The sequence below is a fragment of the Pristis pectinata genome, chromosome 25 (assembly GCF_009764475.1).
Source record: "Pristis pectinata isolate sPriPec2 chromosome 25, sPriPec2.1.pri, whole genome shotgun sequence".
NCBI classification, from domain to species: domain Eukaryota; kingdom Metazoa; phylum Chordata; class Chondrichthyes; order Rhinopristiformes; family Pristidae; genus Pristis; species Pristis pectinata.
The window spans coordinates 22,289,343-22,311,516 of NC_067429.1; the positions used below are offsets into that span (position 1 = coordinate 22,289,343).

At 40.8% G+C, this 22,174-nt stretch overlaps 1 protein-coding gene across 2 annotated transcripts in view; it reads right to left on the reverse strand.

Moving 5' to 3' along the window:
* LOC127583121 (tumor necrosis factor receptor superfamily member 16-like) overlaps positions 1 to 22,174 on the reverse strand; it is a 114,640-nt gene that overhangs the window by 13,139 nt on the left and 79,327 nt on the right. For both annotated transcript variants that reach the window (XM_052038895.1, XM_052038894.1), the window contains 2 exons: positions 10,109 to 10,310; positions 8,333 to 8,514 (listed from right to left, as the gene is read on the reverse strand). In XM_052038895.1, coding sequence (XP_051894855.1) covers positions 8,333 to 8,514; positions 10,109 to 10,310 — 384 coding nt within the window. The remainder of the gene's footprint in view (positions 1 to 8,332; positions 8,515 to 10,108; positions 10,311 to 22,174) is intronic.

Sequence of the window (22,174 nt, forward strand, 5' to 3'; positions counted from 1 at the left end):
GGAAAAAAAGGAAAAATAAAGGATTGGTACAGGTAACTGAAGGGTGTAGGAGAAAACTTAAGAAAGAAATTAGGAAGGCAAAAAGGTGCCATGAAATATCCTTGGCAAGTAACATTAAGGAGAATCCCAATACATTATGTAAATGTATCAGGAGCAAGTGGGTAGCCAGGGAAACAGTGGTCACCAAAGACACTTGCAAATTTCTACAGATGTACAGTGGAGAGCATTCTGACTGGTTGCATCATCACCTGGTATGGAGGCTCCAATGCACAGGATCGAAAGAGGCTGCAGGGGGTTGTAGGCTCAGCCAACTAAATCACAGGCACGACCCTCCCTGCCATCGAGGACACCTTCAAGAGGCGGTGCCTCAAGAAGACGGCATCCAGCATTAAGGACCCTCACCACCCGGACATGCCCTCTTCACGTTACCACCATTGGGAAGGAGGTACAGGAGCCTGAAGACCACACTCAACATTTCAGGAACAGCTTCTTCCCCTCTGCCATCAGATTTCTAAACGGTCCATGACCCATGAACATTACATCATTATTCCTCTTTGCACTATTTATTTATTTTTGTAACTTATAGTAATTTTTATGTCTTTATGTCTTGCACTGTACTGCTGCCGTAAAACAACAAATGTCATGACACACGTCAGTGATAATAAACCTGATTCTGATTCTGGAGCCGGGGGATGTGGATGAGCTCCTAAATTAATACTTTTCATCTGTATTCACCAGGGAGAAGGACATGGTAAATAGTGAGTTCAGGGAGGGTTAAGTTGATAGTCTGGACTGTGTCAGTATTAAGAAGGTGGAGATGTTTGATGCCATGCAATGCATAAGACTTGTTAAATTCCTAGGGTTGGATGAGATCAATCCCAGGATACAATGGGAGGCAAGGCAGGAGATAGCTGGGGCCCCAGTGGAGATTTTTGCATCTTCATTAGCCACAGGCAAGTTACTAGAAGACTAATATTGTTTCTTTATTTGTGGAGGGCAGCAGGGATAAGCCAGGTAACTACAGGCCAGTGAGCCTTATTGGAGAAAATTCTAAAGGATAGGATTTATGTGCTTTTGAAAAGGCTGGGGCTAATCAAGGATAGTCAGCATAGCTTTGCACAAGGGAACTCCTGTCTCACTAATTTAGTAGAATTTCTTGAAGAGGTAACTAAGAAGATTGATGAAGGGAGGGTGGTAGATGTTGTCTATATGGAATTTAGTCAGGCATTTGACAAGATCTTGTATGGTAGGCTGGTCCATAAGGTTAAGACACAGGGGATCCAAGGCAAACTGGCTAATAGAATCTAAAATTGGTTTGGTGATAGGAGGCAGAGGATGGTTATGGAAGGATACCTTTCTGATTGGGAGTCTGTGCCAGGGATCAGTGCTGGGACCCCTGTTGTTTGTGATATATATTGGGGACTTGGATGTGAATGTAAGAGGTATGATTAGTAAGTTTACAGATGACATAAAATTGGTGGAGTTGTGGATAAGTGAGAAAAGTCATCTAAGGCCACAGCAGAATGTATGTCAGAAGGAAAGTTGAGTGGAGCGTGGCAGATGGAATGTAATCCCAATAAGTACAAGGTGATGCATTTTGGGAAGTCAAATAAGGGTAGGACAGGACATATATAGTAGATGGAAGGGAACTAAGGAATGTTGATGAACAAAGGGACCTTGGGGTTCAGGTCCATTGTTCCCTGAAAGTGCCAACACTGATGGACAAGTTGCTAAAGAAGGCCTTCGGCATGCTTGCCTTCATTGGTCAAGGCCTAGAATATAAAAATTGGGGTGCTATGTTGCAACTTCACAAAACACTGGTTAGACAGCACTTGGAGTATTGTGTGGTTCTGGTCACCCCAATATAGGAAGGGTGTGATTGTGCTGGAGAGAGTGCAGAGGGGATTCACCTGGAATGGAGGACTTCAGTTATGAGGAGGGATTGGATGGGCTGGATTTCTTTTCCCTGGAGTGAAGGAGGCTGAGTGTTGACCTGATGGAAGTATATAAAGTTATAATAGGCATAGAGAGGATACACGGTCAGAATCGTTTATTCCCCATCGTGGGAGTATTAAAAAAAAAGGGCGTAGGTTAAAGGTGAGAGGAAGGGGATTTGAGGGAATTTTTTTTTGCACAGAGAGTGGCTGATATCTGGAACTCACTGCCAGAGGAGGTGGTGGAATCAGACACAATCACTATATTTAAGAGACATTTAGGTAGGCACTTGAATAGGCAGGGCATAGAAGAATACAGACCTAATGTGGGCAAATGGGTTATTGTAGGTGGACAAAAAGGTCAATGTGGAAGTGGTGAGCTAAAGGTCCTGGTTCTGTTCTGTACAACTCCATGACTATGTTTAAAGCCACCTTCAACACACTTACCATTGTGATTCTGGAGCAAACTTCGGACTTTATCCAATGTGACAATCACAGAGATGTACAGTACAGATAGTGGTCATCTGGCCCTTTGAAATCTCTCTGCAAGAACAATACTCTCCCACCTTTACTCAAAGACTCTGTAATATTTTTTCTCTCAAACGCTGATCCAATTCCTGTTGAAAACCAAGACTGAATCTGCCTCTACCACCCTGTCAGAAATGCATTCCAGATGCTAACCTATCATTGCATAAATTTTTTTTTTCCCTCCTGTCACCTTTGATTCTTTTGCCAATCAACTGAAATCTGTCTCATCTGGTTCTTGACCCTTTCTTCCTATCTGCTCTGCCTAGACCCGTCATTATTTTACACTCTTCGATCACATCTGCTCTCAACCAAGGAATACAATCACAGCTTCTCCTTCCTTCCTCATAGGTCCCTCATCAACGAAACCTTCTGCACCCACTCAAAGCCTTTACATCCTTCCTAAATATGCTGTGACTGGAATTAGACGCAACACTCCACTTCGAGCCAAAATGGGGTTTTATAAAGGTTCATCACAACTTTCTCGTGTTTGTGCTCCATCTCTCAATCAATGAAGCCCAGGATACCATAGGTATCCTTTAATCTCTTTCTTTTCAAAAAATTATTCACACGTTCATCTAGGTCACTCTGTTCCCAGCTTTGTTTAGAACCATGCCCTTTATATTAGATTGTCTTTCTTGTTCTCTCCTAAAATATATCAAAATAAATATTAAAATAATTTTAGCAAACATGATGGAGATAATGATAACTATGACCATATTCCCATGTTTAAAATGAATGCTGATATAATTTGCATAATTGAGAAATGTACTAACTATCCAAGAAGAAGACTCCAGAATTTTAATACTAGAGATCTCTCCACATGACACAGAACCTACAGAGCTGATGTGAAAGTTAGTATTGTCAAACCACCCAAGAGTTAATGCTTTCTTATGTGTTCTTTCCCACAATATGATACATGAACATATGCCTCAAAATTCAATTACCTAAAGTTGGTTTCCTTGCAGGGAGTGAAACAAGAGAATAACCATTTCCAGCTCAGTATATCTTGGGGCAGGGAATGTCATTGTTCTCCATGCAACATTCCATTCTGGAGCATTGCAGGGGAACTTGGACCACAATGTCTTGGAGGAACCTGTTGCCAGACATTCCTGGAACACCTAGATCTTGTGAGCAAATCAATGAACTAATGCCTGCAGCTAAGTCAAATTACATACATTCATTCTTGGGGCACTCCACTGCTCCCATCCCAAGCCCATGTGTGGTGTCACAGACCCTAGTGATGCCTCCCCAGCCCCACAATCTCTCCCCCCCTTTACAATGTGCTGCTGGTTTTGGTTCCCTCCCAATGTCATACTGTTGTTTCTTTCCCTAATTTCAACCAAAGACCAAATGCCATCAAAATATTTCCCTACACCAGCTCCTTGTGCCCTTTCCAAAGCCCCCCCCTAACCCCTGGCCAAAGCTCAGGCCTGACTGTCAGTGATCTCCAAATCCCAGCCTATTTGCTGTTTCGCTGAGGTTTTGAGTATACTGGAATTTCTATGGAATTATTTCCAAGATAAAGGATTATTGAAGCACAGTGCATAATGTAGGAGAGTCAGCAGGCAGAGGACAAGGAAGCTGCCGGTTGGTGAGGGGAGACTGGTGGGAAATGGGGTGGGTCACATAGGTCTGCAAAGAGAATTAAAGCCCAGGTTGGTGATCGGGTAATGATGGGGACACAACAGGGGGAGTGGCGATATTGTGGGGGTTGGGGAAGAGGTGAACATTACAGCTTCTGTTCGGGACCTCAAGAGACTGATGGTTAGAATCAGGGCGGATCAGGTGGTCAGGGAGTCAGAGAGCTTGGGACTTTGAGAGTAATGGTGCTTTGTGTTGGGGGTGGTGTGGTAAGGATATGAGGGACTTATAGAGAGTTAAATGTGATTGTCCCAACGGTGACCAAAAATGGTTGGCTCCAGGATAATGAAGACCAAGTCTCCTTGTAATGTTCCAAAAGGAGAGCTGTACAGGAAATAATATCATTTTGTGTGCAACTGATGTGATCACATCAGTTGCATAGCAGTGATTCAAGTCAGGAAATACATGATCATATTTCCAGAGTGTTGCAAAACGGATCTGTAATAGTTGATATTAGGTTGCAATCTGGAAAAAAAATCAATTTTCAATTGCATAATGCTGAAAAATATTGCAGTAAATTTGATTTCATCTGATAGAAAGATCTTTATGCAGAACAATTGCTCATGTTAACAATTCCCTTTTACCGATGTACACTCTCATCCGTTCTGCTTTTCTTTGTTCTTACTTTGCTTTGCTAACCATAGTGGACATTAGTTGGTGCTACTTCTCGGAAATTAATCCCACATTTATTGAGGTGGCATTACTTAACAGCACTTGGTTGGTCACAGGTGGTCAGATTTCAAAGACAGTTTCAAATTGTTACCATCAACTGAAAAAGATAGGTACCTGATTCATAAAGCTACTGATGTTTCCTTCTTAATTTTCATGTCATTTATCAGCAGCAACATCTATAGACATCTACTTCTAGCATTCAAGAAAGAAGGGGGATTTCCAAAGTTAACCATGATGTTATTAAACTGGAAAGAGTGCAGAAAAGATTTACAAGGATGTTGTCAGGACTTAAGGTACTGAGTTATAGGGAGAGGTTGGACAGGCTGGGACTTTACTCCTTGGAGCTCAGGAGACTGAGGGGTGATATTATAGAAGTGTATAAAATCATAAGGGGCATAGATACGATCAATGTACTGTCTTTTTCCCAGGGTTGGGGAATCAAGAACTAGAGGGCATAGAATTAAGGTGAGAGGGGAAAGATTTAATAAGAACTTGAGGGGCAACTTTTTTTTTACACAAAGGGTGGTATCTATGTGGAATGAGCTGCCAGAGGAAATAGTTGAGGCAGGTACAATAAGAACTTTTAAAAGACAGTTGGACAGGTACATGATTTGGAAAGGTTTAGAAGGTAATGGGCCAAATCCTGGCAAATGGGACTTGCTTGGATGGGGCATCTTGGTCGGCATGGACCAGTTGGGCCGAAGGGCCTGTTTCTGTGCTGTGTAACTCTATGATTCTATGAATCTATAACCAGCAATGAAGGCTTAATCGTATTACTGGTCAATGACCAGAATACAAAACCAAATTCTGGTTCCTGCCAACAGGAAGAGTCAACTGTAGGAGTCATGAAACAACAGGAACACTTTTCTTTTATATTCAACTCAAAGTCAAATTATGTAGTATAATATACTGACTGTGCAGACAAGACAGGTCCTCTGTCAAAAACCCTATCAGCTTTCATTGGCAAGGTTATCCTAGGAATGTATTTTCAATCAAATGTAACATAACCAGCATATTCCAAGGCTGCACTGTCAGACCTTGCAGTTACTACTCCTGACAGTTATCTTACACTAAGCTCTTGTAGCTTTAGAATCTGTCCATTTAGACAAGCTAAATTATCATTGTCCCAATCCAAGTGAGCAAATCATGTACATATGGAATGACAATCTATTAAATAATTTAAATTCAATGCCTTTGAACTTGGTTCCTTATCAAGACATCACAATAAAAGCAACGCTATTCCAAATATAATAGACTCTAATCACATGCTCAATCTTCTGTACTGGGGAATATTTACCCTGTTTGTCCAATGGAAGTAGCAGAGCTATTTCTATATCTATTCATTCTTTAATCTCTGGAGGACTAACCCAAAGACAATCTACCTCGTCATGGCCCTTGCACTTTATTTGTCTACCTACACTTTCTCTGGAACTGTAACACTATATTCTGCATTCAGTTATTGTCTACCTTGATGTACTGATGTATGGAATGATCTGTCTGGATGGCATACAAGCAAAAGCTTTTCATTGTATCTCAGTTCATGTGATCATAATAAACCAGGTCGGTCCATTTATTTTGCAATCTTCTTGTTTACGCTTCACACAATTCCCCAGCTCATTCCTTACCAGATTTTTATCCAGGTTTATTTTGTAAATTTAACCAGGTTTCAGCAGAGACTATTTTATTGTTTTCATGTGGATGCAGAAGAAAATAAGCATGTGATCAAATGTGCTGAAGGATGAAAATAGAACATCGTCTTGTTTGTATTCTCAATCCATCTGTACATGCAGTACAAAAATATTTTGTTAAACCAAAACTAACCCAAGATTTCTCTGTACTCAATCACTAAATTGGGATTAATGCTATTAAGTAATTATACTTCAAACATGCTGCTAGATCACAACTTATACTTGGGACAGCACAATATACATTGTAGTATCTGGTGGTAAAGCTATTTTACTGGAGTGCAATGTTATAGGGGTTATTGATAAGTTCTATCATGGGAAGACTTTCCCAGGTGGACAGAGGAAAAGATTCAGGGATGAGATCAAAGTCTGCCTGAAAAAAATTTGAACACCCCCACTGATGCCAGGAAATCCCTGGCCCACAATTGGTCGAAGTGGAGAAGGAATATTCAGAATGGCATTCAGAACCTCAAGAGCAGAGAAGCCCCTGCATAAATGATGGAAGGAGCACAACACCTCACAAACCACCAGCCCACAATGGCCTCATCAGTCACCTCCAAACCGCAAAACAGAAATGGGAGCAAAGCCTCCTCAATCATCGGGGACTGCCTAAAAAGATAAAAATGCTCATTGTTCTGTCAAACTGAGTGAATCGAGCCCCTTGCTCACCATTGCTGACTTGTCAGGATTAGATTTTCCAATTAAGTTAATTAAAATTAACTCTTTAAAATAAATGGATTTTTTTTTTGCTTTTCAGCGATTGAGGCAGTTTTATATTTTACAATAAATGGATCGATCCTGCAGCACTGAGAAGCAACTTACAAGGTCTGCTTTATAAATAATTATTTGTGTTTCACAGTTCAGTATCTTCACAACATCTAATGTTCATCCAAGGCTGAGGTTTCATCTATCTTGTTTAATCATGTTTATGAATGGATCAATATCAAACAGCATGCTGATCTAAATGTGCCCAACCATGCCGGTTAGTTGGATTGGGCACATTTCCAGCAACCCAGAGGTTGAGCTGATCAACTAATCAGACCTCTACCAATTTGGTAAAGTAAACCAAAGCTTGTGGAGACTGTAGATGCTGGAGTCTGGAGCAAAAAGCAAAATGCTGGGGGAACTCAGCTGGTCAGGCAACATCTGTGGAGGGAAATGAACAGTTGTCGTTTTGGGTCAAGACCTTTCATCTGTCCAAATGAAGGGTCTCAACCCAAAACGTCGACTCTCCACCCTCCACAGATGCTGCCTGACCCTTTGAGTTCCTCCAGCATTTTGTGTTAAACCAAAGCTTGTGGTCCCTGAACCTCTACTGCGACTGTCAGATTAACACAAAACACCTCTTGAAATCCCAAATGACCCAACTTAACCGAGCTCCAGTAGACTAACAACTGGAATGCAAGCTTGTTAACAAGAAAACAAAACCTTTTGTAAGCTCTTGATACACTTTGACCTTTATCAATTTTCCAGCCAAGAACTCTAAAAAGAAGTAAATGTGTCCTAATTTTAACAACATGGGAGATAAATTGATCAGGATTTTCTTCTTTGTATTCATGCTAATATTGTAATCAAAATTCCAGATAAGAAGAGCTTCCTGCCAATGGATAGCAAATGTTTGGATCTAGTACTTAACTACTCAGAACATCTGTCCTCATCTCATCCTTACGGGGCTATGGAAATCAAGCAGGGATGAGAGGCCAAGCAGTATCTCTCTTTCAAAGACACAATGCAGGCATGATATGGCCTCCCACTCTCCTGTCAATATCTATGCTTCTATGAAGGAAAGCAAGTGATACGTAATCTCTCTCAGCCTTGTGATGACAGAACTTTCATTAAAGTGATGCTCCGTCAGTGCGGTTCCGACGTTACCTTGGCTCTGCTGTTGCTGCTGCTGCTGTTTCTGCTGCTGCTGCTTCTGCTGCTGCTCGTGTAGACTCTGACTGTCGACTGAGATTCCACTGTCACTGTGCAGCTTCTCCCCCTCTGGAGACTGCGTCTCATTCACCGTTCTGTTATTGGCTCCCTGCTTGTTTTGCTTACAGCTGTTCCATCTGTGAAAAATGATCAGGGGAGTCATGATACAAGGAGCGTCAAATCAAGCTCATTCTACAAAGAGGAAGAATGGGAGACAGGGAGGTGATGGAGGGAAACAGCAAAGGGAAGTGGACGCTACTATGAGGGGAAAGTAGATAGGCAGCAAAATACATTATAAGTGGTTCTGCAAGGTAATTCTAGGGAAAGTTCAGTAAAGAAGAACCCGGTCTTTGAAGAGAAACTTTATATATTGCGAGTGCAAACTCAAAGACTGAAAGAATCTGATTTAGATAATTTATTAATTAAGGACATACAGTTTGTAAATCTTACTTAAGATGCAGCTGGGTAGGACCAGAGCATGGGCAAATAAACTGTGAAAGCAGAAATGAGATTAGGTGTTGAACAGATTATAATTCTCAGGGGATGGTCAACTGCTGCAAAGGATTCTGTAAATCGGACTAAAGACCATGATTACAGAGATGGGGCTGAGGAACGTACTCGTGTGAGGTGGATCTGAGTAATCAGTTCATGGAGGTTGAAATGTGGAACACAATTGTGAGGGCAGGAAGGCAGAACTTAATTGAGGTGGTGAGACTGAGGAACACAACTGTAGAGGTGAGAGTGGAGGACATGATTGTGGAGGTGGGAGTGACGATCACTATGGTGTACCTGTTATTGTTGTTATTCTGTGTAGTAACTACCAAATATGGCTTCTTTCTTTACTTGCAGGACTACCTTTGAGGAACAGGAGAGGGGTGAGTGGCAGAAGATTCTAGAATTGATAGAGTAGGTTTGTCGTGACAGCTCCAGCAAGAAATAATGAATGGACGCACAGTCTGAGGATCTTATCCTATCCCTCCTGTATAACACATATCACACTAAGTGGTCAACAGTGATCTCCAGAAACACTTTAATTTATAACAAGACTTCAGATGCTTTTCCGTAACTAGATTGATACCAGAAATGGGAAAGTTGTCTCATGAGGAACTATTGGACAGACAAGGTTTATATTTGCTGGCGTTTACAAGAGTGTGAGATGACTTGCTTGTAAGATATAAGATTCTGAGGGGCCTTGACAGGGTGGATGTGGGGAAGAAATTTTCTCTTGAAGCTAGAACTTAAGTTCACTGTTTAAAAATAAGGAATCACCCATTTAAGGCAAAAGTCAGGCAAGAATTTTTTTCTCTGCGGGTCATGAGTGTTTGTTAAAGTTAGGGTTTACGATACCTTTCATTAAAGGGTGGTGAAAGGGAATGCGGTGTTTAGGTTACAGTCAGATCAGTTATGATTATTTTGACTGACGGAGAAAGCTCAAAGGACTGAGTTACCTACTGCTGCTCCCAATTCACATGTTCATAACATGTAAAGTACATCAAGTCTAAAGTCCTGGATATCGCCATATTACATATGCTAGTAGTTACAACATTACTGATTGGCGACACTTGCGGGCTGCCCCCAGAACACTCTACACAAAAGATGCATTTCATCGTGTGTTTTGATGTACATGTGACTAATAAAGATATCTTATCACTGCAAATTAATGACTTTGCATCATGTCATGACAAAGGTATCTATCCAATTTTTTAAAAAAGTGATTCAAGAAAAACCAACCGTTTAAAAGCCACGTAAGCCACAAGTCCAACCACAACTGCAGCCAAGATAGAACAGTAGACAGGAATGATGTTGTCGGTGTTGCCCTGCCCAATAAACTGTGGTGAGCTTGGAACAGCCGTGGTGGTCATTATCTCCGTTGTTGTGACAATTTTCGGAGGGATCACGGTGCTAACTACAGTAGGTCTTGGGTGACGATTTGCTGAAAAGAGAAAAATTAAATCCCATTACTTCCTTTATGTTACTGTAATTTATCTAATTATACTCCCATGCAGAGAGTACCATAAATCTTCTTATTTATAACTGAAAAACTGAACTTTGTTAACCTTTGTTGCACAATGCTGTCAATCTTCATTAACATTATACGATTGAAATACCTCAATCAAAATTGGGGATAAACAATTCTATCCCTTCATTTAATAGTAAGAGAGTATTAAATGTTCAAGAGTTCTTACTTCAACTAGTCTGTGAAGAGGGTAATATCATATTAGAAAATATAGAAAGTAACAAAATATAAAATGTATACAATGAATAAAGTCTGACATTTAAACTCACAATCCTAATGATGTGAAATTGTTTAAGCTTTAATGTTTATGATGTTGGAGCATCTTTTCTTCATTCATATCTGTGAAGAGCAGCCCACTAACAGAAGGCAATATTCAGGCAAAAAATGTGAAAGGGAACTTTTCACATGCATTACTGTGACCAAAATCAAGAGATAGCTTTATTGATAGTGAATATTTAGAGATTGGATTGCACTTTTTTTTCTGTGCTAAACACCATTGCACATAGAACTATCACCATATCAGGTCCCCCATGAAACCAGCTACAAACAAGTGTGCAATGTCATTGGTGAAATTTCCACTAAAAAGGATCAGTTAAGCAGTGGCCTGTGTTGCTTCCCACAGCTGTCAACACTTTACTGCACAGCAATCAGAGTGTCAGCTCATAAACGTACACTCTCCATGGCAGCCTGTCAGCAACAACACACTCAACAGGTGCTATGGAAGACAGGATGGTTGAATGAGGCACGAAGACAGTATCGGGGTTCAGAATTGTCCCCTAATGATTCTTTGCTATTTATCTTTGAGATTTGGACTTTGATTCTGCTTAGACAGCAGGTTATTAGTGCCAAGGGTGAAATGAGGTTGAGCTATCTCTGTCCAGGAGATGTGACCCCACAATACTCATCAAGCCATGACCTGAAAATCTCACTCCAATTTACAGAACCTAGCTGGAAGTGAGAGGTGGGTGGGGTTGGGGATCCTCTGAGGCAATTGTTTTATTCGTCTGTGGGTAAGGCACATGTTATGCCAATGTGCTGCACTTACTTATTACGAACAGAAAGAGGTCATTTCGCCCATCAAGACCATGCCAGCTACCTGGAGAGCAATCCCATCAGAACCTTTCCTCCTCTATTTCTCTAAAGCCCCGCAACTTATTCTTTCTCACATGCCCATCAATTCCCCTTTGATTCTTTCATCACTTAACTACACTAAGCGTTTACTTACAGTAGTGAGTTAACCTATCAGCACACCTTTTGGATGTGAGAGGAAACCGGAGCACTTGGGAAACACCATATGTTCACAAGAACATCAGAACTCCACATTCACACACCCAAGGTCAGGATTGAACTGTGGGCCCTGGGGCTGTGTGGCACAGGACTAACCATTGCATTATTGTGCTCTCCATGCTTTACATCTAATAATGCCATAGCTGACTTGACTTGACAGTTCTTGACCATTCGTTGCTTGAAGTAAAAAGCATCCCATCCTCAAACCCACTATTTTCTTTACATAAATTAAGTGAAAGGCACTTATCATAAACAATGAGGAGCATTGGTGAAACCAATAAAAAGACTGTTTCAGATAGTTATACAGCCATTTCACATCCCTGAATGTTTTTCTTTTGCTCACATATAATTATCTACACAGATTCAAAACAATCTTGTTAACTGACACTGTGGTTTTACACATCCATGTCATTTAAGCAAAACTCCACAGGCCACAGTAAAGCCCTAATAACGATCTGCAGCTTGTTTGTAACATGCTTCATCTGTCCATGTAATAAGACAGACCATCTGGCCTAAGTTGAAAAGAAGTACTTTGAACACATCACTAGTTAGAATTAAAATTTCTGTGAAAAATAGCTTTATGGATTTTCTTAGGTAAAATTCCTGGAACCTCAAGGATCATTTTATCCTCTTTTCATTGGTAAAATTATTTTTAGAAGAGTCAGATTCAAAACTGGACTTAAATAAAAAAATTATTGGTCTCGATAGCTAGAGATGTATTATACACAACTTGCAGTTCAGTGACCAAGGAGGTGAAACTTGCTGGACACTGTAAAGAGCCACAGGCATTGTAATGCACCATTAACCCATGTCCACATATGGCAGTACAACCACAGGCCAAGTCCATATTGTCTGCTAACCAGGCATTCACTGGCTGTACACATCAGTGGCAGGAAAAATATTTAATGACTGGCTTCAGTTAAAATTAGGCTTGCCTCTTGAAGGGGAGGTGCACTGTGCTGAAGCAGTTGCTCACAGTGAAGTTGTACAGTGGAACATTCAAGAATGGCATAACATGGAGAGCAAAATCCTCCAAGAGCTTAAAACATAACACTGGAAATCTTGGCAGAGGAAATGGACTGTAGGAGATTAGCCCTATTCCAGCAGGAGGCACTATAGATGTAGGATCAGAGGTCAACATGTGAGGATAGCCATAGAATTGAATGTGAAGAGTTAAAACTGGAGGACCTGGAAGCAGTGTCAACAGAAGTTTCGTCGCTCAAGATTAAGGTCAATGAATGCACTTTCAGATGAATCTCTGGTCTAATGCATTCCTCAATTCACCATGCACCCTACCTCTATTCACTGACTTCATTGGATTTACAAGAACTAGATATATAAGATTCAATGCCATAGTAATATTTACAACCACTGACAATGCACTCCATGTCCTGCTCTAAAGGTTGTAGTTATGGGTACTGAGGGCAGATTTCAGTAGGGAAATCCTGTTTGAGGTTATCTTTATAAAACTCTTGGTAGGCCACACCTGGAGTATTGCTTTCAGTTCTGGTCGCCCCATTATAGAATGGAAGTGGAGGCTTTGGAGAGGGTGCAGAAGAGCTCTAATCCAGGAGGATGCTGCCTGGATTAGAGGGCATGTGCTATGAGGAGAGGTTGGACAAACTTGGGTTGTTTTCTCTGGAGCAGCAGAGGCTAAGGGTAGACTTGATAGAAGTTTATAAGATTATGAGGGGCATAGATGGAAAAGACAGCCAGTATCTTTTTCCCAAGGTCAAAATGTCTAATACTAGGGGGCATGCATTTAAGGTGAGAGGGGGCAGTTCAAAGGAGATGTATGGGGCAATTTTTTTTTTACACAGAGTGGTGGGTGTCTGGAATGCACTGCCAGGGGTAATACTGGAGGCAAATACAATAGAGGCATTTAAGGGGCCTTTAGGTAGGCACATGAATGTGCAGAGAATGGAGGGATATGGACTTGTGTTGGCAGAAGGCATTAGTTTAGTTAGGCTTTTAATTACTAGTTTAATTAATTCAATACAATATCATGGGCTGAAGGGCCTGTTCCTGTGCTGTGCTGTTCTATGTTCTATGTATACCCATCTCATAAATTGTTCAGAGGTTTAAGTAGGAGAATCATTCCCCCAACAACCTAGATGGATATATCCTTCTCCTGAGAGGTCTTTTCCATTTCCTGCTTCCTCATCCAAAAGCTTGCCCTGTTCTGTATGCCCTCTACTCATTCTGCCATTCATTCTGTAAACTAAAGATCCTTTATAAATGCAAGCGTGTCTGGGAAACAATAATTTGTGCAGAATCTTGAAGAAAGCAAGAAGTGCTTCAGTATCTGTCACATTTTCCCTTATAGATGCCTACAGATTCAAATAATTAGAGAAAGAACCAGAGGTTAGCAACAGTACAACCGCTAGAAAAAATTAATGAGTGATTTCCCTGTAAATTTGGTTGATTCCATTTCACAGCTCTTGGTGAGTAGGTGGTGGAGATAGTGAATGGGGTCTCATTCTGCCGCTGAACATACATTCAGCTGTGCAAGGAGAAGGCAGGGCGCTAAGTGGAAGGCTGAGTTCCAAAATGGCAAGGTTGATGTTAACTCATAATAACTCATTGATTGAGGTTGTGTGCTGTGTGTTCTGCTTACACCTAAAGGGCAAACACTCTGCATGTACCAACACCCTTACCAATGGCATCTGGCATAAATTGTCCCACAATATGCACATGTGCCATAGAGACTATTTTGGAGCTTTAAGGACACTCGCAACTCCCTCCCCTTAAAGAAAGAAGGCTGCAATGATCCTAGGTTCTCAGTTATGAACATTACTTTGGCAATGAATTTTATATATCTGGTCCCTCCTTTGAGGGAACCCAGGTTTGATGAAGCCAATGAATATGGGTTCACGCTTATAGAGATTAAAGTTGTGGTGAATTGAGCAGTGAGTCCGTCCAGAGTGCAATCAGGAAAAAAAGTTTTAGCGGACAGAACTATAACTTCAGTTTTGCAATTTGTTACAGGTTAGCATTACCATTGAGAACAATATCATCCTTTTGTATTTCAACTAATCATGCTACGCCATAAAGTTTGGACTGTATTTTTCCTGTGTTCTGCCTTCTATGAACATGAGCATGTGATATCTGCTGCAAGAATTTCCATGTGACAAACAGATGGCACTGGCCAGTTTATTGAATTTTGCTGTGGTCAGGAGATTCTGCACTGCTGACTTTTTGCTTCATTGAAGGCATCACACAAGAGAAAATCACCCTGAATGTAACAAAGTCTCATTGTCCCTGCTGCATTCCCATCCTTCATTTCTTGGACACAAAGAGATTTTCAGTGCTAGTGGGGGTGAGTTTATACAGCAGGCCACTCATACAATGGCATGAAGTGGGTGAGTTCATCCCACCCAGTACTGTAAGTGCTCTCAATGTAGATCTTCACTGGAGCATGTAGTGTACTTCTGATTTTACTGTACTTTCTGTATGAAGAACAAACATTTGATGAAAAGGAGAAGTTTCATCCTGGGAGTCATGAAGATTCTTTCCTGATCATTAAATACCAACACTGAAGGGAAGCAACAGATGTACGAGTATAATTTTCCTGTCAAGTTCTTTACAGGGTATCATTAGGCATGGCTTTTTTTCATGAGCATTCACACTGTAAAGCTGGTTCCAGCTCTGAGCCAGCAAGTCTGGAACTCTGGGAGGTTTGTTCTTGCCTTTACAATTTTTAATGTTTTGGGTCTCCTTAAGTTTGCTGGGCCCTTTTAACTAAGCCATTGGAGCCTTCCTGGTAGAGCTGTGAAGGAAAATCAAAACAACTGCCGATGTTGAAAATCTGAAACAAAACAGAAAATGCTGGAGAAAGTCAGCAAGTCAGGCAGCTTCTGTGGGAAGGGAAACAGTCAACATGTCCTGTCTGCAACCCTTCATTGGAACTTCATCAGACCCTTCGCAGACCTGAAAGATTGACCGTTTCTCTTTCCACAGATGCAGCCTGATATTCTGAGTCTTTCCGACATCATCTATTTTTGTTGTAGCTATGAAGGGCTTCTGCAAAGAATGCACATAAAACAGGTATTATGAGAAACCATTCTCCTAGGACTGCCACCTGCTCTCCTTTGAGTGAGGTTCTGGACTACCATTTGCTCTACTCAGACAGAGCCCATTTCTACAAGTGCCAAAAAAAACAAGGTGCTCCAACACATTTGCCCTGCCTAACTCACTCCTTCTGTCCCACCTTTGTCTAAATAAGATCTGTACCACATGCAAAATTAGTGCCTATGTAATATCCCACACATTCATTTGTTGGTATGTAACCCTCTGCACAATCACCAAGGCTCCTGTTTCAAATATGTTCTCCTAAGAATTCCTCTACCTTGCCTAAAATCAATTCGATTACAGCAGCATTGATGAAAAATGTATTCCAAGAAATAAACCTGTGCATATTCTTACTTTTATTGGAACAACTATATCTGCTCTGATGCTTATAGTGTCGTCACTCCTAACCTCTAACTTCTCTGGTCTGCCTCAGGAAAAGGAAGTTCTAGGATCCAGCAGGAGCCTTGGGGAATTGAGGCATCACTTTATTGTTTTCTACAATGGGACAATCTCCATTGTATGTAGAAGGTGGAGAGTTTGAAGATTCACCAGTTCGCATCATGGAATGCCACACAGGTGTCAAAGCATTCCTTGTCAAAGGTGCTGCAGGTGCAGGAAAGAAGTCCCTGTCATATGAAGGTCCTAGCATTTCTGTGGAAATTAACTGTCAGTAAAAGAACTTGAATACTTGCAATAAAAGAAAAATTGTGAAATGTGCTTGGCACATTCTGTTGAGTTGTAGGAGATGTTCATCCATGACCACTGCGGACTTGAAATGGGAGACATGGTTATTGTATTCCTACAGATTGAGTCTGCTTCTTATCTTGGTTGACCTGGTGAGTTCAGTGAACTTATTTTAGCTTTGAGTAGAAGTGTGGGGTTACTTGCTAGGGTATTCATTGCAAAAGCCATCTGCTTTCACTGTATCTGGTTCAAACATTTTCTGCCCACCAATCTCCCCCCCTCCTCCTCCTCCTCCATATTGAATAAAAATTATGGGTCTTTCTCAATTAAACTGCATTAACCTACCAAAAATCTTTGGGGTTTCGTTCTCCAGGCTTAGACAGTTTAGATCTCCACAGTGTCTAAGATTTCACATGGTTGCCATGCACTTTAAGTTTGTGCGGGAACATCAGATTCCCTCCATCTAGCTCCTAAGAGATAAGCTTGGACACAAATAGCATCAGGATGCTGCAATCAATATCTAAATGAAGTCAGCTGACATTGTCACAACGGCAGTAAGTGTGCTCAGCATGGAAGAAAACCTAAACCCAAATGGGTGCATAATCAGGGACAAAAACTTAAGCATCATGTAGTTTTGTTTTTACCACAATTTGTGTACAATAAAGCAAGACACACTGGATCAACCTTGATGCTCAGTGTCTGTATCAATCATTAGTCTCCCCACCCTACCATCATCAGGTAACTTGACAATCAGACACAGATCAAAGTTCTGTCTGCACTGCTCTAACAATGGGGGATTTCCTTTGCACTCTGTGTGTAACTACGGATATCCTTAATGAATGGATTCACTATTTGGCTGCACAAAGCAGATGTAAGCAATCCACACAACCTTTGCCCTCCTCCCCCTCTACTCTCGTAGCATCAATTGCATCTTGCCCCACCTGGTGTACCATAATGTAAATCTTAACATAACACCATCCAATGATTTCATTTCCCAAAGAGGTAATAGCAAATATCAAACCTGTTACCACCTTGGGTTCAAAACCAGATGTTTCTGTCAGTTGTAAATGTTTTCTGAATTGTGCTACAGTCAGCTTAAAATGCTGCGAAAAGTGTTGTGTCCTTTATACAAAGACTAAAATTGAACATCATGAATAATCCTAACATTAGTAATCCTAGAAACAAACATTTTGATCAATTATAGAATCTTTTTGTCAATGAAGTGTTTTACTATGCTGATGGGAAATGGACTTTTTTTAAGTCTGCGTTGTCCAAAAAACATTTATTTGTGTAATTACTTTTTTTATAATCATCTCTGAACAGTGCTTGAAGGGCAGGTAGCTAGGGGTGGGGGTGGGGGTGGTGGAAATGGGTGAATGCGTTGGATAGGGTGCAGGTCCACATATTTTGAGTAAGGGATACCTCAAGCTGTAGTTTAGACAAGAAGCAGGTTTGATAATAGCAACAGTTTAACCTTTGGATCTCCTAACCCTGCTGCAGGTTTGTGTGTTTTCTTCAAAGCATAAATCATTAGTTATTCCCCAAATTTCTTTGAGTGGATACTCTTTCATCAATGAAATTCTTATCCCTGTACCACTGTAAAATTAAAACAGTCATGACAAGAACAATCCACTTCCGATATTTTATGTCGCAGAACTTCTATTGCAGGTTTCAGACGCTGGTGATTATCAGACTATTCAGGAGGGTAGCAGATATTTTTCGTGAAGAAAAACATCTGGTCCTAAACTAAGACCGTTGTAACAAAATCGGTATGTGCCTTTTTCATTAGAAGATAAAACATAGTCCTGTGGGCCTTAAAACAGCAAGACATCATTGACAATGCACTTCATACACAGCAGTGTACAATGTCTGCATTGTAAAACAAAAGGTATGTTTAAGTTAGACGGAGTAAGTTATTTGAGTATACAGTTCCTTGCCAATTAAAGATCTTTAAACCCTACCACTAATTTAAGGAATTTATTATAAACCTCTCTGTGGGTGTCATAATGTCATGGATCTTGTCAATTGCACTTGAACTTAATCATTATTATTTCTTATTTTATTAATATCTTCAGAGGACCATATTGAATGTTTTGAAGTTAATGTGCATATTTTTCTCAGGTTTCCAGACAGACTTGAAGGTGACTGAACTGTGCAAAAGGAAGGAAGGAAGGAATATAACTGCAGAAAATGTAATAGAAAATAAACTTCCATGCTACTCCCGTGGTAGTAGGATAGTAAGATTAATGGATAAAATTGACACGGCCCGCTATAGGACCAAACCAGCACAGAGATTTTAGTATTCCCCCTTCTCCATTCTCTTCATCAATTGTAAGGAAATTATTTGCTAGTTATTTAAAAATCATGATCTCTTAGGAATATTTTGTTTAAATCTGCAGAATACATCAAGTAATTGTAGGCATCAAGGCCAATGGGCTTCACTGATCAGGTAAGATTTAAGGATCTTTGGCCACATCAGGTTTGTTGTGACATCAAAGTTCACTTAAAACATTCTCAAACAAATACCTCCTTTTGTTCTCTTTCCTCCAACAAGGGTCTTAGATAGCAAGTTCAGCATCATCAAGTCTCTTCCTGAATTCTCTTCCTACCCTATTGTCCTATGCTGTGGGATTTACCCCTCACTTAGGCTTCTAAAAATTGTATCACCTGCCCGGGTGTTTATTCTATTGGACTGAGATGCAAAATCCCCGGCAGTGTAAGAGATTATTAACAAACTGAAATCATTGAGATAATTCACTTCACACACTTTGATCTCATACCTCATTTTACGGTCCATTACCCTGCCCTATCAATGCCCTTCAAACAATCTAAACATTTATTGAACCACACTATTCAGGGATGTCATTTTGTAATTTTTACATCCCACTTCTCTTCACTCCCCTGTCCTCTTGCAATTGGGCCAAGCCTGACTAAAATGCTGTCACGTCAACAGGAGGGCTGATTTACAACAAGATGTTCTCTCCTGTGCTCTGCTATGGGACCCACCAATATCAAAGTCTATTGTTCAACAATGATGCACTAATTGGACCTAATGGTAGGACACCAATGACCATTTTGTTCATTGGACCTTGGCTGAAAGCCTCATTGAAAACATACTAACTGGTATTCATTTTGGAGACTGGGATCAAAATTGGCAGCCACATTGAAGCCCTGCTAGCCAGAAGGTGGTAGATAGGGGATAGACCTAGAGAGCAGCAATTGGAATGTTGGGTGAGTTAAGCAGAAGAGAAATGAAGAGACGAGTGTCTCCAGTCTGAGTAGCAGATGGGGATAGGTAACTCATGAGGGGAGGAGATTGGTGGGGCCAGGGGGGTGGTTAGAATAAAGGATATCTCTTGGAGATGGCTTCCCTGCACCAGCCTAAGATTTGCTCAAGGAGGGTTCCTTTAAATTGCACTGCTTCAGAGCAATGTAAACCCAATAGGCTGAGAGTGCCCAATGACTAGTGGCTTTAGAACCACATGGAGATATTTCTCCTGTCATTACCACAACGAATGATTTGATTGCCTAAGTACTGTGCACAACAAAAGTGCATTTTGTCCCAGGAAAGGTCTTTATCATAATCCATTCCATTAAAAAATACTGATGTTCTAACTGTTAGTGCTAAATAATACATCACCTGTATGCAATGGAATATCCAGGGAGTAGTATTCCATGTTCTAACCCCAACAATTTAGCATTTTCCTTCAGCAAACTGCTGGTTTGTAAAGGAGACTTTAGCTCGGAAATATAAGAGAAAAGTTTCATCCTGTCAATTTGCACACTGCAAATTCCAGAGCAAAGGAGATGCTGCTAATTCACTGCACCACCCATTCCCAACAATGCCTCAAAGACTTTTATCTTTGAAAGCGATTCTGAACTGCTTGCAGGCATCGCATTTCCCAGTATGGCCTGGAGCTTTCAAATGCAATTTGCAAAATATTAACTTCTGCGTCGTTATAAACCACATTCAGGACGTAAACCCCCACCAGGATACCATAAAAGTTCAATAGATTTTCTCTTAGGCCATATGCTATAAAACATATAGTTTTTTTTAAGTTGCTGCAGGTTTTCCACTGCTACATATAGTGATAGGTGGATTACAGTGAGTTGCCCATGTCAGATTCAGCTGTATATTCCCATTGTAAATAAAGGGCCCTTCCCTTGTTAATCCTTTGTTTATCAATACCAAGGTGAATGTGGCACTATCATATCCTACCCAGTCTATTACTTTCCTAATTACCTCCAAAACCTCAGTATGCTGGGGCTACTTACTCTATTCCAGTATAGAGATTGAAGCATTTCTTAGACATCTTGCAGTGGAACTAACCCAGTGCCTTCACCACTTCCTAGTATGCTGACATCTGAGTGATTCTGACACATGACAGTGTGTAAAGATCACAGCATCCCCTAAATCTCCAAAGGAAAAGAAATACCTTACAATACAGGAGTTCTATCAAGGACTTCAATTCTATTTGGCAAAGTTCTAATATATGAAGGTATCAATAGATATAAAGGGAGACAGAAATCTTGTGATAATCATCAATAACTGATCACAAGATCACAAGGCAACGGAGCAGAAGTAGGCCATTCGGCCCATCGAGTCTGCTCCAAAGAAAAGAAAGGGAAAAAGAAAAAAGAAATAAGAAATGGGGGAAAAAGTCTGCTCCATGAGCTAAAGGAAAAAAACACTATTCCCTTCTAGCCCCAATTTCCAGCTTTATCCCCATATCCCTTGATACCTTGACTAATTAGATACCTATCTATCTCCTCCTTAAACGCCTCCAATGATCGGGCCTCCACTGCTGTACGTGGCAAAGAATTCCATAAATTCACTATCCTCTGGCTAAAGAAATTTCTCCTCATCTCTGTTTTAAACCTGTACCCTCTAATTCTAAGATTGTGCCCTCTGGTCTTGGACTCACCCACCAAGGAAAACAGCTTGGCCACGTCTACTCTGTCCAGTCCTTTCAACATTCTAAATGTTTCTGTGAGGTCCCCTCTCATTCTTCTGTACTCCAGTGAGTACAGTCCAAGAGCCAACAAACGCTCATCATATATCAGCCCTTTCATTCCAGGAATCATCCTCGTAAATCTCCTCTGAACCCTTTCCAACATCAGCACATCCTTCCTAAGATATGGGACCCAAAATTGCACACAGTATTCCAAATGAGGCCTCACTAGTGCCCTGTAGAGCCTCATCAACACTTCCCTACTTTTATCCACTAAACCTCTCGAAATGAATGCTGACATAGCATTTGCTTTCCTTACTGCCGATCCGACCTGGTGGTTAACCTTTAGGGTACCCCCAAGTCCCTTTGCACTTCTGTACTTTGAATTTTCTCCCCTTCTAAATAATAATCTGCTCATTTATTTCTGTTTCCAAAGTATATAACGGCACATTTCTCAACATTGAATCTCATCTGCCATTTCCTTGTCCATTCTCCAAAACTATCTAGGTCTCTCTGCAACCTTCCTGTCTCTTCAATACTCCCTATTCCTCCACATACCTTGGTGTCATCTGCAAATTTAGCCATGAAACCATTTACTCCATCATCCAAATGGTGTTTCTAAGAGTTTGCTGAGAGGATATGAGGGATAGTGTGCGCTGAGTTCCTTGTAAGTTATGACTGGGGAACAATTACTCCTTTAGTGCAAAAGACAGGAAAAAGTTTGCAACAGAATAATACACAATGAAACATTATAGAAATACTACTTAGGATTATGAACCTTTCAAC